General features: G+C 47.1%; 1 protein-coding gene and 1 long non-coding RNA gene across 3 annotated transcripts in view; one reads left to right on the top strand and one right to left on the bottom strand.

Moving 5' to 3' along the window:
• Window positions 1-2,820, bottom strand: part of LOC139276445 (uncharacterized) — a 66,863-nt gene extending 64,043 nt beyond the window's left edge. The window contains exon 1 of the long non-coding RNA XR_011595934.1: window positions 2,122-2,820. This is a non-coding gene — a long non-coding RNA (uncharacterized lncRNA). The remainder of the gene's footprint in view (window positions 1-2,121) is intronic.
• A 200-nt stretch (window positions 2,821-3,020) lies between these two features.
• Window positions 3,021-12,231, top strand: part of dixdc1b (DIX domain containing 1b) — a 192,008-nt gene continuing 182,797 nt past the window's right edge. The window contains exons 1-2 of one of the 2 annotated variants that reach the window (XM_070894439.1): window positions 3,021-3,240; window positions 9,659-9,758. In XM_070894439.1, coding sequence (XP_070750540.1) covers window positions 9,735-9,758 — 24 coding nt within the window. In that variant the 5' untranslated portion in view covers window positions 3,021-3,240; window positions 9,659-9,734. The remainder of the gene's footprint in view (window positions 3,241-9,658; window positions 9,759-12,231) is intronic. The other variant, XM_070894441.1, reaches the window with a different exon arrangement.

Raw genomic sequence — 12,231 nt, 5'->3', positions numbered from 1 at the left:
GGACTGGGAGAAATTTAGAACTCAGCAGAGGAGGACAAAGGGTTTGATTAGGGCAGGGATGGAGTACGAGAAGAAGCTTGCAGGGAACATTAAGGTGGATTGCAAAAGTTTCTATAGGTATGTAAAGAGAAAAAGGTTAGTAAAGACAAACGTAGGTCCCCTGCAGTCAGAATCAGGGGAAGTCATAACGGGGAACAAAGAAATGGCAGACCAATTGAACAAGTACTTTGGTTCGGTATTCACTAAGGAGGATACAAACAACCTTCCGGATATAAAAGGGGTCAGAGGGTCTAGTAAGGAGGGGGAACTGAAGGAAATCTTTATTAGTCGGGAAATTGTGTTGGGGAAATTGATGGGATTGAAGGCCGATAAATCCCCAGGGCCTGATGGACTGCATCCCAGAGTACTTAAGGAGGTGGCCTTGGAAATAGCGGATGCATTGACAGTCATTTTCCAACATTCCATTGACTCTGGATCAGTTCCTATGGAGTGGAGGGTAGCCAATGTAACCCCACTTTTTAAAAAAGGAGGGAGAGAGAAAACAGGGAATTATAGACCGGTCAGCCTGACCTCAGTAGTGGGTAAAATGATGGAATCAATTATTAAGGATGTCATAGCAGTGCATCTGGAAAATGGTGACATGATAGGTCCAAGTCAGCATGGATTTGTGAAAGGGAAATCATGCTTGACAAATCTTCTGGAATTTTTTGAGGATGTTTCCAGTAAAGTGGACAAAGGAGAACCAGTTGATGTGGTATATTTGGACTTTCAGAAGGCTTTCGACAAGGTCCCACACAAGAGATTAATGTGCAAAGTTAAAGCACATGGGATTGTGGGTAGTGTGCTGACGTGGATTGAGAACTGGTTGTCAGACAGGAAGCAAAGAGTAGGAGTAAACGGGTACTTTTCAGAATGGCAGGCAGTGACTAGTGGGGTGCCGCAAGGTTCTGTGCTGGGGCCCCAGCTGTTTACATTGTACATTAATGATTTAGACAAGGGGATTAAATGCAGTATCTCCAAATTTGCGGATGACACTAAGTTGGGTGGCAGTGTGAGCTGCGAGGAGGATGCTATTAGGCTGCAGAGTGACTTGGATAGGTTAGGTGAGTGGGCAAATGCATGGCAGATGAAGTATAATGTGGATAAATGTGAGGTTATCCACTTTGGTGGTAAAAACAGAGAGACAGACTATTATCTGAATGGTGACAGATTAGGAAAAGGGAAGGTGCAACGAGATCTGGGTGTCATGGTACATCAGTCATTGAAGGTTGGCATGCAGGTACAGCAGGCGGTCAAGAAAGCAAATGGCATGTTGGCCTTCATAGCGAGGGGATTTGAATACAGGGGCAGGGAGGTGTTGCTACAGTTGTACAGGGCCTTGGTGAGGCCACACCTGGAGTATTGTGTACAGTTTTGGTCTCCTAACTTGAGGAAGGACATTCTTGCTATTGAGGGAGTGCAGCGAAGATTCACCAGACTGATTCCCGGGATGGCGGGACTGACCTATCAAGAAAGACTGGATCAACTGGGCTTGTATTCACTGGAGTTCAGAAGAATGAGAGGGGACCTCATCGAAACGTTTAAAATTCTGACGGGTTTGGACAGGTTGGATGCAGGAAGAATGTTCCCAATGTTGGGGAAGTCCAGAACCAGGGGTCACAGTCTGAGGATAAGGGGTAAGCCATTTAGGACCGAGATGAGGAGAAACTTCTTCACCCAGAGAGTGGTGAACCTGTGGAATTCTCTACCACAGAAAGTTGTTGAGGGCAATTCACTAAATATATTCAAAAGGGAGTTAGATGAAGTCCTTACTACTCGGGGGATCAAGGGTTATGGCGAGAAAGCAGGAAGGGGGTACTGAAGTTTCATGTTCAGCCATGAACTCATTGAATGGCGGTGTAGGCTAGAAGGGCTGAATGGCCTGCTCCTGCACCTATTTTCTATGTTTCTATGTTTCTATAAATTAGGAAATCAACAGGAGGGAAGTTCACGATAGAATTAACATACATGAACTTCGAATGGAGTAGGGCTTGGTGGATTGAGTGATTGTTTCTCAGTTTGGATTTTTTAATATTCTTATGTATTATCGAGTATAAATATATTAATACAATACAAAAATACCATATTCCAGTTCACAAGATCACAGGTAAATACAGATGAGGAATCGGAATGAGGAAGACCATTCAGCCCATTTTAGCTCATTCTTCTGCCATGGCATCCAATCGTTTCTTAAATGATTCGAGGATTTTACCTCCAATACCGTCTCCAGAAGTCCATTTCACGTGTTGATCACATTGATAACTTGATGACATCAGTCCTAAATTTGCATTTTACTCATTTGAATATATAGTTCCTTTTCCTACTCTCATAATTTGAAATAATTTTCAGCTTCAATCTTTCCCTACTGCTTACTATCTTATATATGTTTATATGACCAGATAATCAGTTTTTATACGTGATGTTGATTGAGGAATAAATATTAGCCAGGACACCATGGATAACTCCCCCGCTCTTCTTCGAAATAGCGCCACAGGAAATTTTACATACAACCGAGAGAGCAGACCTCGGTTTAATATCTCATCCAAAAGACGGCACCTCCGACAGTGCGGCACTCTCTCAGCAATGCACTGGGAGTGTCAGACTAGATTTATGTGCTCAAGTCTCTGGAGTGGGACATGAACCCACGGCCTATGATGCGAAGATGGCAGCTGTGCTGACCAGTCGGGGGGGATCCTTCCAGCCGCTTTGTCCGGGGGCTCGAGTGTTGTCCAGCGGGGTGCGCGACGGCGGTTTTAAACCGGATGGTTGGCGGCCACCCACGCGCACGCGCAGATCGGTCAGAGACCGAGCCTGAGTGCGGCCGGGCGCGCGCGCAGATCCGGCAGCCACGGATTCGGGCCGCCTTGCGCACGCGCAGATCCAGCAGCGACGGGTTCTGGCCACAGTGCGCACGCGCAGAGCCGACGGAGACCGAGTCCCGGCTGCCGCGCTTGCGCATTACTGAAGCGTTTGAGCAGAGCCTCTCCCAACCAACCTCCCCTTCCCCCTCCCCCACCGAGTCGCCATGGTAACGAGCACGCTGTGCCGCAGCGCTTGCTTGCGACACCGCGCCACTTCGGGAGTCAATTCCGCTTTTTGAGGGGAGGAAAAAAACAATTCTGTCTTGTTTTTAAAACTGATGCTTACATCGTCTCAGCGGCTTCTGGTGGCGGATGGTAAGAAGCTCCGGCGACCTTTAAGGTGAGTAACCAACTGTTGAACAAGCCTCAGTGCGAATCACAGCTCCCCAGTACAAAGCCAGCAGTGCTCAGTCTGCGAAAGGATCAACAGACTTTCTGCAGTTTGCTCACATTTCTCATGTAAACAAAAGAGATAATAATCAAACAGAAACACTGGGTCCAAAGAGAGAAAGAGAGAGGAGACGCTTGCATCTTGCAGTTTAATTACTTACAGTCTCAAAAAGTGTTAGTTGTGGCTCAATGGGTAGCACTCTCGCCTGTGTCAGAATATTGTGGGTTCGTAGTCTCCCTCCAGAGACTTGAGCACATAAATGTAAGCTGACACTCCAGTGCAGTGCTGAGGGAGTGCTGCACTGTTGGAGGTTCTTCTTTTCGCGCACAGGCATCTTCCACTCATCTGATATGAAGTTCGGGACCTGGAACGTCAGGACCCTAATGGACAACTCCAACAGCGACAAGACTAGTTGCCCGGGAACTTAGAAGGAGCGTGTGGTAAATCAGTGCCAACCCCCCACTTCCCCCGACGAATATCTGACACACCTGTGACAGGGTCTGTGGCTCTCGTGTTGGACTGTTCAGCCACCAAAGAACTCACTTTAGGAATGGAAGCAAGTCTTCCTCGATTTCGAGGGACTGCCTATGATGATGATGATGATGACTTTCGGATAAGATGTTAAACTGAGGCCCCGTCTGTCCTTAGGTGGATGTAAAAGATCCCATGGCACTATTTTGAATAAGAGCAGGAGAGTTATCCCCGGTGACCTGGCCAGCAGAGCCTGGTCTCAGTCATCTGGACCAAGACCTAGCTCTATCAAGCCCGTGTGGTAGCTGGTGTACAATGGCAACCCACGTTAAAAGAATTCTCGCACAGGCATCTTCCACACTTTTCCATCAACTTCCTGGCCAATATTTATCCCTCAATTGACTAAAAACAGATTATGTGGTCATTATCACATTGCTGTTTGTGGGAACTTTCTGTGCACAAATTGGCTGCTGAGTTTCCTACATTACAACAGTGACTACACTCCAAAAATTGGCTGTAAAGCACTTTGGTACATCCCACCCGTGACAGAGACTGTAGGTCCCGCATTGGACTCTTCAGACATGAGAACTCATATCTAGTGTGGAAGCAAGTCATCCTCAACTCTGAGGGACTGCCTATGATGATGATATATAAATGCAAGTCTTTTTTTCTTTTATGGGTAGAGGGAGACAATATACAATTGATTTTTAAATTTATATTTAGATCGTTAGCACAGTGTTTGGTGCTGAAGTAACACAGATGCAGCATTTTGCAGCTGAGTGGAGGAGATAGAAATAAGTCCCAACCATTTGCAGCCATGCTTTAAAGAGCAACAGGTTATTTGTGGCATTGATGGAATGGACTTTACCCATCTTTTCACCCTACCCTCTTCCTTTTTAAAGTTCCACTGATTCTGGCACTTCTCCACTCTTGGTTGAAGTGGCCATTATTGATGGTGTTATCATGCCTTAACAATGAGTGCCAGCAGGTTATTTTACGGCATCAAAGAATCACCCAATGTCCACATGTGCACTTTCCAGCAAAGGACCACTGAATTAAAATATCAGATACAAAAAACCTAATTGATTTTCTCCCCTCTTTCTGCCCTAAGGATGCTAACCCTATCTGTACTGCTGCCCTGACAGAGATGATTAAACCAGCACAGGCTGAGGATTGAATCTGCTCTCTATGATTTAGTACCACATTATTTGTTGCACCAAGTCACAAGGGAATCTTTAGTATTAATTCGTTTTTTTAAATTCTTTTGCAATTTTTCCCCCATTCCCCATCAGTTGTGAAGGCAGCTTATTGCTGAGATCCAGTTTCACAATTCTGATAGATATCTCATTCAAATGGCAATACATATGTGAGGCTGCACAGTGAGTGTTGGCAGTTCTTAGGACTGACAAACAGAGTTACCAATGTTGCAATCGCCAGAATGCAGGAATTTTAGAATCAGGAAATGGAAATTTTGAATATTTATTATAACATCTGATTTGTCTCAGTGTGGAATCACATGTCATGAAGTAAACTGGTGCATTGTTCTATTTGGTAAACGTGCTTTGAGCAAGTTCCCACAGCCGACAGTGAAATTGATGCTTGAAAAAAGTGTTTACTTCAATCCTGCCACCCAACATCACTATACAATAAAACTCTGATCCTGGACAGTGTTGCACCGCATGAGTTAGTCGTTATAACTTCTATATGTCTATAAATATACCCTTTTAGCTGGATAGAACAATAGCAACCTGCATTTATATAGTGTCTTTAACGTAATAAAATGTCGTAAGGCACTTTACAGGTGTGAAATCAGATAAAAATTTACACCAAACCAAAGAAGGAGATAATTTGGATGGGTGGCTTGGTCAAAGAGATAGGGTTTAAAGGAGTGTCTGTAAGGGAAGATAGAGAGGTGGAAAGGTTTAGGGAGGGAATTCTAGAGTTTAGGGCCTATATGACTACAGACAAGCCAACAGTGGTCAGTAGACACCTCAAAGCACTGGAGAACTACCACCAGTGCTGCCTTCGCAAGATCCTGCAAATCCACTGGGAGGATAGATGCACCAACGTCAGTGTTCTCGATCAGGCCAACATCCCCAGCATCGAAGCACTGACCACACTCGACCAGCTCCGTTGGGTGGGCCACATCGTCCGCATGCCCGACACGAGACTCCCTAAGCAAGCACTCTACTCGGAACTCCTACACGGCAAGCGAGCCCCAGATGGGCAGAAGAAACATTTCAAGGACGCCCTCAAAGCCTCCTTGATAAAGTGCAACTTCCTCACCAGCACCTGGGAATCACTGGCCCAAAACCGCCCAACGTGGAGGAAGAGCATCCGGAGGGCGCTGAGCACCTTGAGTCTTGTTGTCGAGAGCATGCAGGAATCAAGCGTAGATAGCGGAAGGAGCATGCGTCAAACCAGACTCCCCACCCTTCCTTCAACCACTATCTGCTCCATCTGTTAAATGACTGTAATTCCTGTATTGGACTGTACAGCCACTTGAGAACTCACTTTTAGAGTGGAAGCAAGTCTTCCTCGATTTCGAGGGACTGCCTATGATGATGATAATGGTGAGGTGACGGGAATGGGGGACGCACAAGAGGCCTGAGTTGGAGGAAGGCAGAGCTATTAGAGGGTTATAGGACTGGAGGAGGTTACTGCGATAGTGAGGTACGAAACCACAGAGGGATTTGAACACAAGGACGAGTTGGTGGATCTGGAGCCAATGTAGGTCAATGAGTACTGGGGTGATGGGTCAACAAGACTTGATGTGGGTTTAGATATGAGTTTCGAGTTTTGGATGAGTTCAAGTTTATGGAGGGTAGAAGTTGGGACGCCGGCCAGGGGAGCCGGCCACGCGAGCATTGGAATAGTTGAGTCTGGAGGTAACAAAAGCATGGATGAGAGTTTCATCAGAAGATGGGTAATGGCAGGGGCAGAGACGGGCAATGTTACAGAGGTGGAAGTAGGCATTCTTTATGGTGGATACTATATGGAGTTGGAAACTCAGCTCGGGGTCAAAAAGGATGCTGAGGTTGCAAACAGTTTGGTTCAACTTGAGACAGTGTCTGGGGAGGGGATGAAATTGGTAGCAAAGGAATGGAGTTTGTGATGAGGGCTGAAGTCAATGGCTTTGGTGGTCTTATTGTTTAATTGGCGGAAGCTATGTCTCATTCAAGACTGGATGTCGGCAAGCAGTCTGACAACATCAGGGCGGTCTAGAGAGGTGATGATGAGGAAGAGCTGGATGTCATCAGCATAAATGTGTAACCTAACATCATGTCTTTGGTTGATGCCTCTGACGGCTGCATGTAGTTGAGAAATAGGATGTGTGTGGGGCGGGGGTAAATGGATAGATCCTTGGGGAACACCAGAAGTATATGGGGGTGGGAAGAGAAGCCATTGCAAGAGTTTCTATGACTATGACTGGATAGATAAAAGTGGAACTAGTTGAGGGCAATCCCACTCAGATGTACGATGGAAGTAAGGTGTTGGTGTGGTCAACTGTGTTACAGGCTGCAGATAGGGTGAGAAGAATGAGGAGAGATAGTGTACCACGGTCACAGTCACAGATGATGTCATTTGTGACTTTGGTTAGAGCCGTGTTAGTGCTGTGGCATGGGCGAAAACCTCATGGGAGAAGTTCAAACGTGCATTTGCGGGAAAGATTGGCATGCATTTGAGAGGCGACAACGCGTTCTAGGACTTTGGAGAGGAAAGGGAGATGGGGCGGTAATTTTCAAGGACAGGGATCAAGGGCGGGTTTTTTAAGGAAGGGACGATGACTGCAGATTTGAAAGGTGTGGGGCAGTACCTTAGGAGAGAGAATTGTTTACAATATCAGCTAATATGGCAGCCCGGAAGGAAAGTTGGGTGGTCAGCAGTTTAGTGTGAATAGAGTTGTGAGACCAGGTGGTGGTCTCATGGACTAGATCAGCTCTGAGAGAACATTGTGTATGTGTGTGTGTACCCAGTACCAATGTCAAATCCACTACATGTTACATGTTTTATATTAATTAAAACTGTTGGCGTAATGTTTTGTGTGTTTACATAAGGAGCTCAGGTTAGCAATAAGTTTTTAAAATAGTTAATAACACGAGTCAGTCTTGCAAAGCATTGCAAATAGGGAGTCATGACCAAACGTAGACTTCAGATGAACCAGGGCTAAAGATAAATAGACCGGGGTCTATAAATGTAATTCGGTTGCTCCTTGAATGTCATATATATCAGACCTCATTTTGATACAATAGTTCGATTTAATATTATTTATAGTTAAATAGCAAAAAGTGCAACAATTTGGGAAGCGGTGTTAGCTGGGGCATAACTTTCTTTGCAGTACAAGTTCAGGAATTGGGTGAAGCAAAATGGACATGCTACAGCAGCATCATTGGTGGCAGGATGTATTTGCAACATGACAAGTTTATATTGGCAATTTCCATTCTAAACATGGGACATATGAATTTATAATAGAGAAAGTTGACAGGAAGATATATTTTTAATATATTATAGATTTCAATATCTACAGTATCCTAATATTGAGCTGTATCAATTAGAATCTATGAAAGTACAATATCTGAAGTTACATTGTATGTGCCAGCTGTGGCTCAGTGGGTAATGACACTGGGCAGTGGTCCCGGGTATGTTGGCGGTGACCCCGGGCGGTGACCCCGGGTATGTTGGCAGTGACTCCGGGTGTCGGCAGTGACCCCGGGAGGTGACCCCGGGTATGATGGCCGTGACCTCGGGTATGCTAGCGGTGACTCGGGCAGTGACTCCAGGTATGTTGGCAGTGACCCCGGGCAGTGACCCCGAGGTATGTTGGCGGTGGCCCCGGGCAGTGACCCCAGATATGTTGGCAATGACCCCAGGTGGTGATCCCGGGTATGTTGGCAGTGACCTCGCGTATGCTGGCGGAGACCCGGGCAGTGACCCCGGGTTATGTTGGCAGTGACCCCAGGCAGTGACCCAGGCAATATTGGTGGCGACCCCAGGTATGTTGGCCGCGACCCCGGGTATGTTGGCGGTGACCCCAGGTATGAAGATATAGAAATATATATGATATATATTGCAGCCCACACTGCAATATGTGTGCGCACTAGGTCCATGCAGCAGAGCTGGTCTCCAGTCGTCTTGGTTAACCCTTGCCACTGGACCAAGACCTAACTCTGTCAAGCCTGTGTGGTGGCTGGTGTGCAACGGCCACCACACGTTAAAAAAATTCACGCACAGGCATCTTCCACCTGTCAATATGTAGTTCGGGACCTGGAATATTAGGTCCTTCATTGAAACACCTGTGAACTCATTGAACTCATCCCTTTTTGGCGTGGAAGCAAGTCATCCTTGATTCGAAGCACCTCCTAAGAGAGAGAGAGAGAGAGCACACTCGCCTTTGAGTCAAATCCCACTCCAGGGGCTTGAGCACATAGGCTGACACTCCAGTGCAGTGTTGAGGGAGTGGTGCTGGCTTTCAGATGAGATGTTAAACTGAGGTCCCGTCTGCTCTCTCAGGTGAATGTAAAAGATTCTATGGCACTATTTTGAAGAAGAGTAGGGGAGTTATCCCGGGTGTCCTGGCCAATATTTATCCCTCAATCAACATAACAAAACAGTTTATCTGGTCATTATCACATTGCTGTTTGTGGGAATTTCTGTGTGCAAATTGACTGCTGGGTTTCCCATATTACAATAGTAACTACACTGCAAAAGTACGTAATTGGCTGTAAAACGCTGAGCGACGTCCGGTGGTTGTGAAAATATAAATGTAAGTCTTTCTTTTCTTTAATATTTAAAAAAATGGTGCACAGTCCTTAAAGAAATTGAAATGCCTTCTAAAAATGTACAATTTATTAGTTCTGAAATATAAGTCTTCTAAATATCTTTCTCCTTCCTTTAGTGTGGAAAGTAATTTGTGCGGGCTATTCCATCAAAATGCTGCAGATCTGACTTGCAGCAGTACGAATTACTGAATTATGTGCACGCCTGAAAAGTTCTCTGTAAGTAATCAAAGGACTATATCAACATCAAGATGTTTCAATTAACGTATGCAGTAGCAAAGTTAAGTGTACTATCTGTATTCAGCTTAGATTTCCAGTGTTAAAGTTGTCCCTTTGTGATAGGAAACTTGTTATACTCATTACGGGCCCAAGTTTTCACACGCGCCTAGAACGGCGCAGTCCCGACAGGACACCCATTTTTCGCGCCACAAAGTGCGCCTAAAAAAATCCTCCGTATTCTCCACCTCCCTGCAGGTCCTCTGGCCCTCGGCGCAGCGCAGCACGAGCTGTGGGGGGCGGAGCCAGGTCCCTGCGCTGAAAACAGTGCCGGGACCTCTGCACATGCGCGCTACAGTGGGCACGCAAGTGCAGTAGCTCCAGGTGCCCGAAACTGTGTGGGAGGGGCCCGAAGCATGCAGCCCCTAGCCCTGGCTGAATGGCCTCACTGGGGCTGCGTGAATAAGGCTCCTCCCACGGCCAGCTCCTGCTTCCCCCCCCCCCCGACCAGACCAGACACCCGCTCCCCCCCGCCCCGGCCTCCGGACCAGACCCGACACCCGCTCCCCCCCCCCCGCCTCCGGACCGGACCCGACACCCGCTCCCCCCCCCCCCCCCCGGACTGGACCCGACCCGATTCCCGCTCCCGTCCCCCCCCGGACCCGACCCGACCCGACCCAACTCCCGCTCCCCCCTGCCTCGGTCAGCCTTCGGTCCCGAAAGGCCTGCCTGAAGCACTTTCACACAGGTAGGAAGATGGTTTATTTAATCTTTTCTTTGCTTATAAATGTTTATTCAGATTGGATTTATTTGTATAATATTTGTATAAGTATAAATAAGGATTTATTGTAGAATTTAATGACTTCCCTTCCCCCCCCCTCCCCCCCCACCTCGTTCTGGACGCCTAATTTGTAACCTGCGCCTGATTTTTTAATGTGTAGAACAGGTTTTTTCAGTTCTACAAAAATCTTCACTTGCTCCATTCTAAGCTAGTTTGGAGTACGTTTTCACTGTGGAAACTTTGAAATCAGGCGTCAGTGGCCAGACACGCCCCCTTTTGAAGAAAAAATTCTGTTCCAAAGTAGAACTGTTCTACCTGACTAGAACTGCAGAAAAAAAAATGTGGAGAATTGCGATTTCTAAGATAGTCCGTTCTCCACCAGTTGCTCCATGACCACAAACTTAGCGATGTCTCTCTGGGTGCATTGCTCAACTGAGAGCAAGTGTTGCACTGGCGCACGCATGACTTTAAATGTGAGTTGATGCCAGGCCACCACACGTGAGATCTGGCTATGGCTTTCATCATTACAATGCCTGGGTGGGTATTGTGCAGTTCGCAAATAAATGTGTCTCTGCCTTTCTTGGGCAAGACCACACGATTGCCCCACAAAGGACAGTCCGCTTGCAGGGACAACTCGTCTTTGCGTCTGTGGAACGGCTTAATCGCTTCCTGCAGCTCCTCTGGGAGACTGGACCAGCTCTCATAGAGGACACAGTTTTTTACCAAGGACAGTAAGGGATCTTGGCTGGTCCAGGTCCTGATCTGCTGGGCCTTCTCGTTCTCAAGTGCCTCCATGACCATGAGCAAGTCTGCTGGCTGTGTCATTTCCACCCCGGTGGTGAGCAATGGTAGCCTACTGAGCATCTGCGCAGTTTTCTGTGCCCGGTCTCTGGTGGATTACATAGTTGTATGCCGACAGTGTGAGCGCCCGTCTTTGGATGCGGGCAGAGGCATTGGTATTAATCCCTCAGAGAACATCGATACGAGTGGCTTGTGGTCAGTTTCAAGCTCGAACTTGAGGCCAAATAAGTACTGGTGCATTTTTTTTCCCCGTAAACACATGCCAGAGCCTCTTTTTCAACCATGCTGTCGGCCCTTTTGGCCTTGGACAAACTCCTGAATGCATATGCAACTGGTTGCAAAATCCACGAATCATTAGCCTGTTGTAATACACACCCGACCCCGTATGATGACGCATCGCAAGTTAACACTAATCGTTTACATGGATTATACAGGACAAGCAGTTTGTTAGAACACAATAAATTTCTGGCTTTCTTAAAGGCAGCCTCTTGTGAATTCCCCCATACCCTGTCGGCTCCCTTGCGCAGTAGCACATGTAGGGGTTCTAGCAGGGTGCTTAACCCAGGTAGGAAATTACCGAAATAGTTAAGGAGTCCCAGGAACGACCGCAGCTCCGTCACGTTCTGTGGTCGCGGCGCGTTCTTGATGGCCTCCGTCTTGGCGTCGGTGGGTCTGATGCCGTCTGCTGCGATTCTCCTTCCTAAGAATTCAACGTCCTGTGCCAGGAAAACACACTTCGAGCGTTTCAACCTGAGCCCCACGCGATCCAACCGACTAAGAACCTCCTCCAGATTCTTCAAGTGCTCCATGGTGTCCCGAACTCTAACCAATATGTCGTCCTGGAAGACCACTGTGCAAGGAAGATCGCCGCGGCTGACCGCATCCTGAACTGGC

This window comes from Pristiophorus japonicus, chromosome 11, assembly GCF_044704955.1.
Source record: "Pristiophorus japonicus isolate sPriJap1 chromosome 11, sPriJap1.hap1, whole genome shotgun sequence".
NCBI lineage: Eukaryota > Metazoa > Chordata > Chondrichthyes > Pristiophoridae > Pristiophorus > Pristiophorus japonicus.
This window is presented reverse-complemented; position numbering and strand designations above follow the sequence as displayed.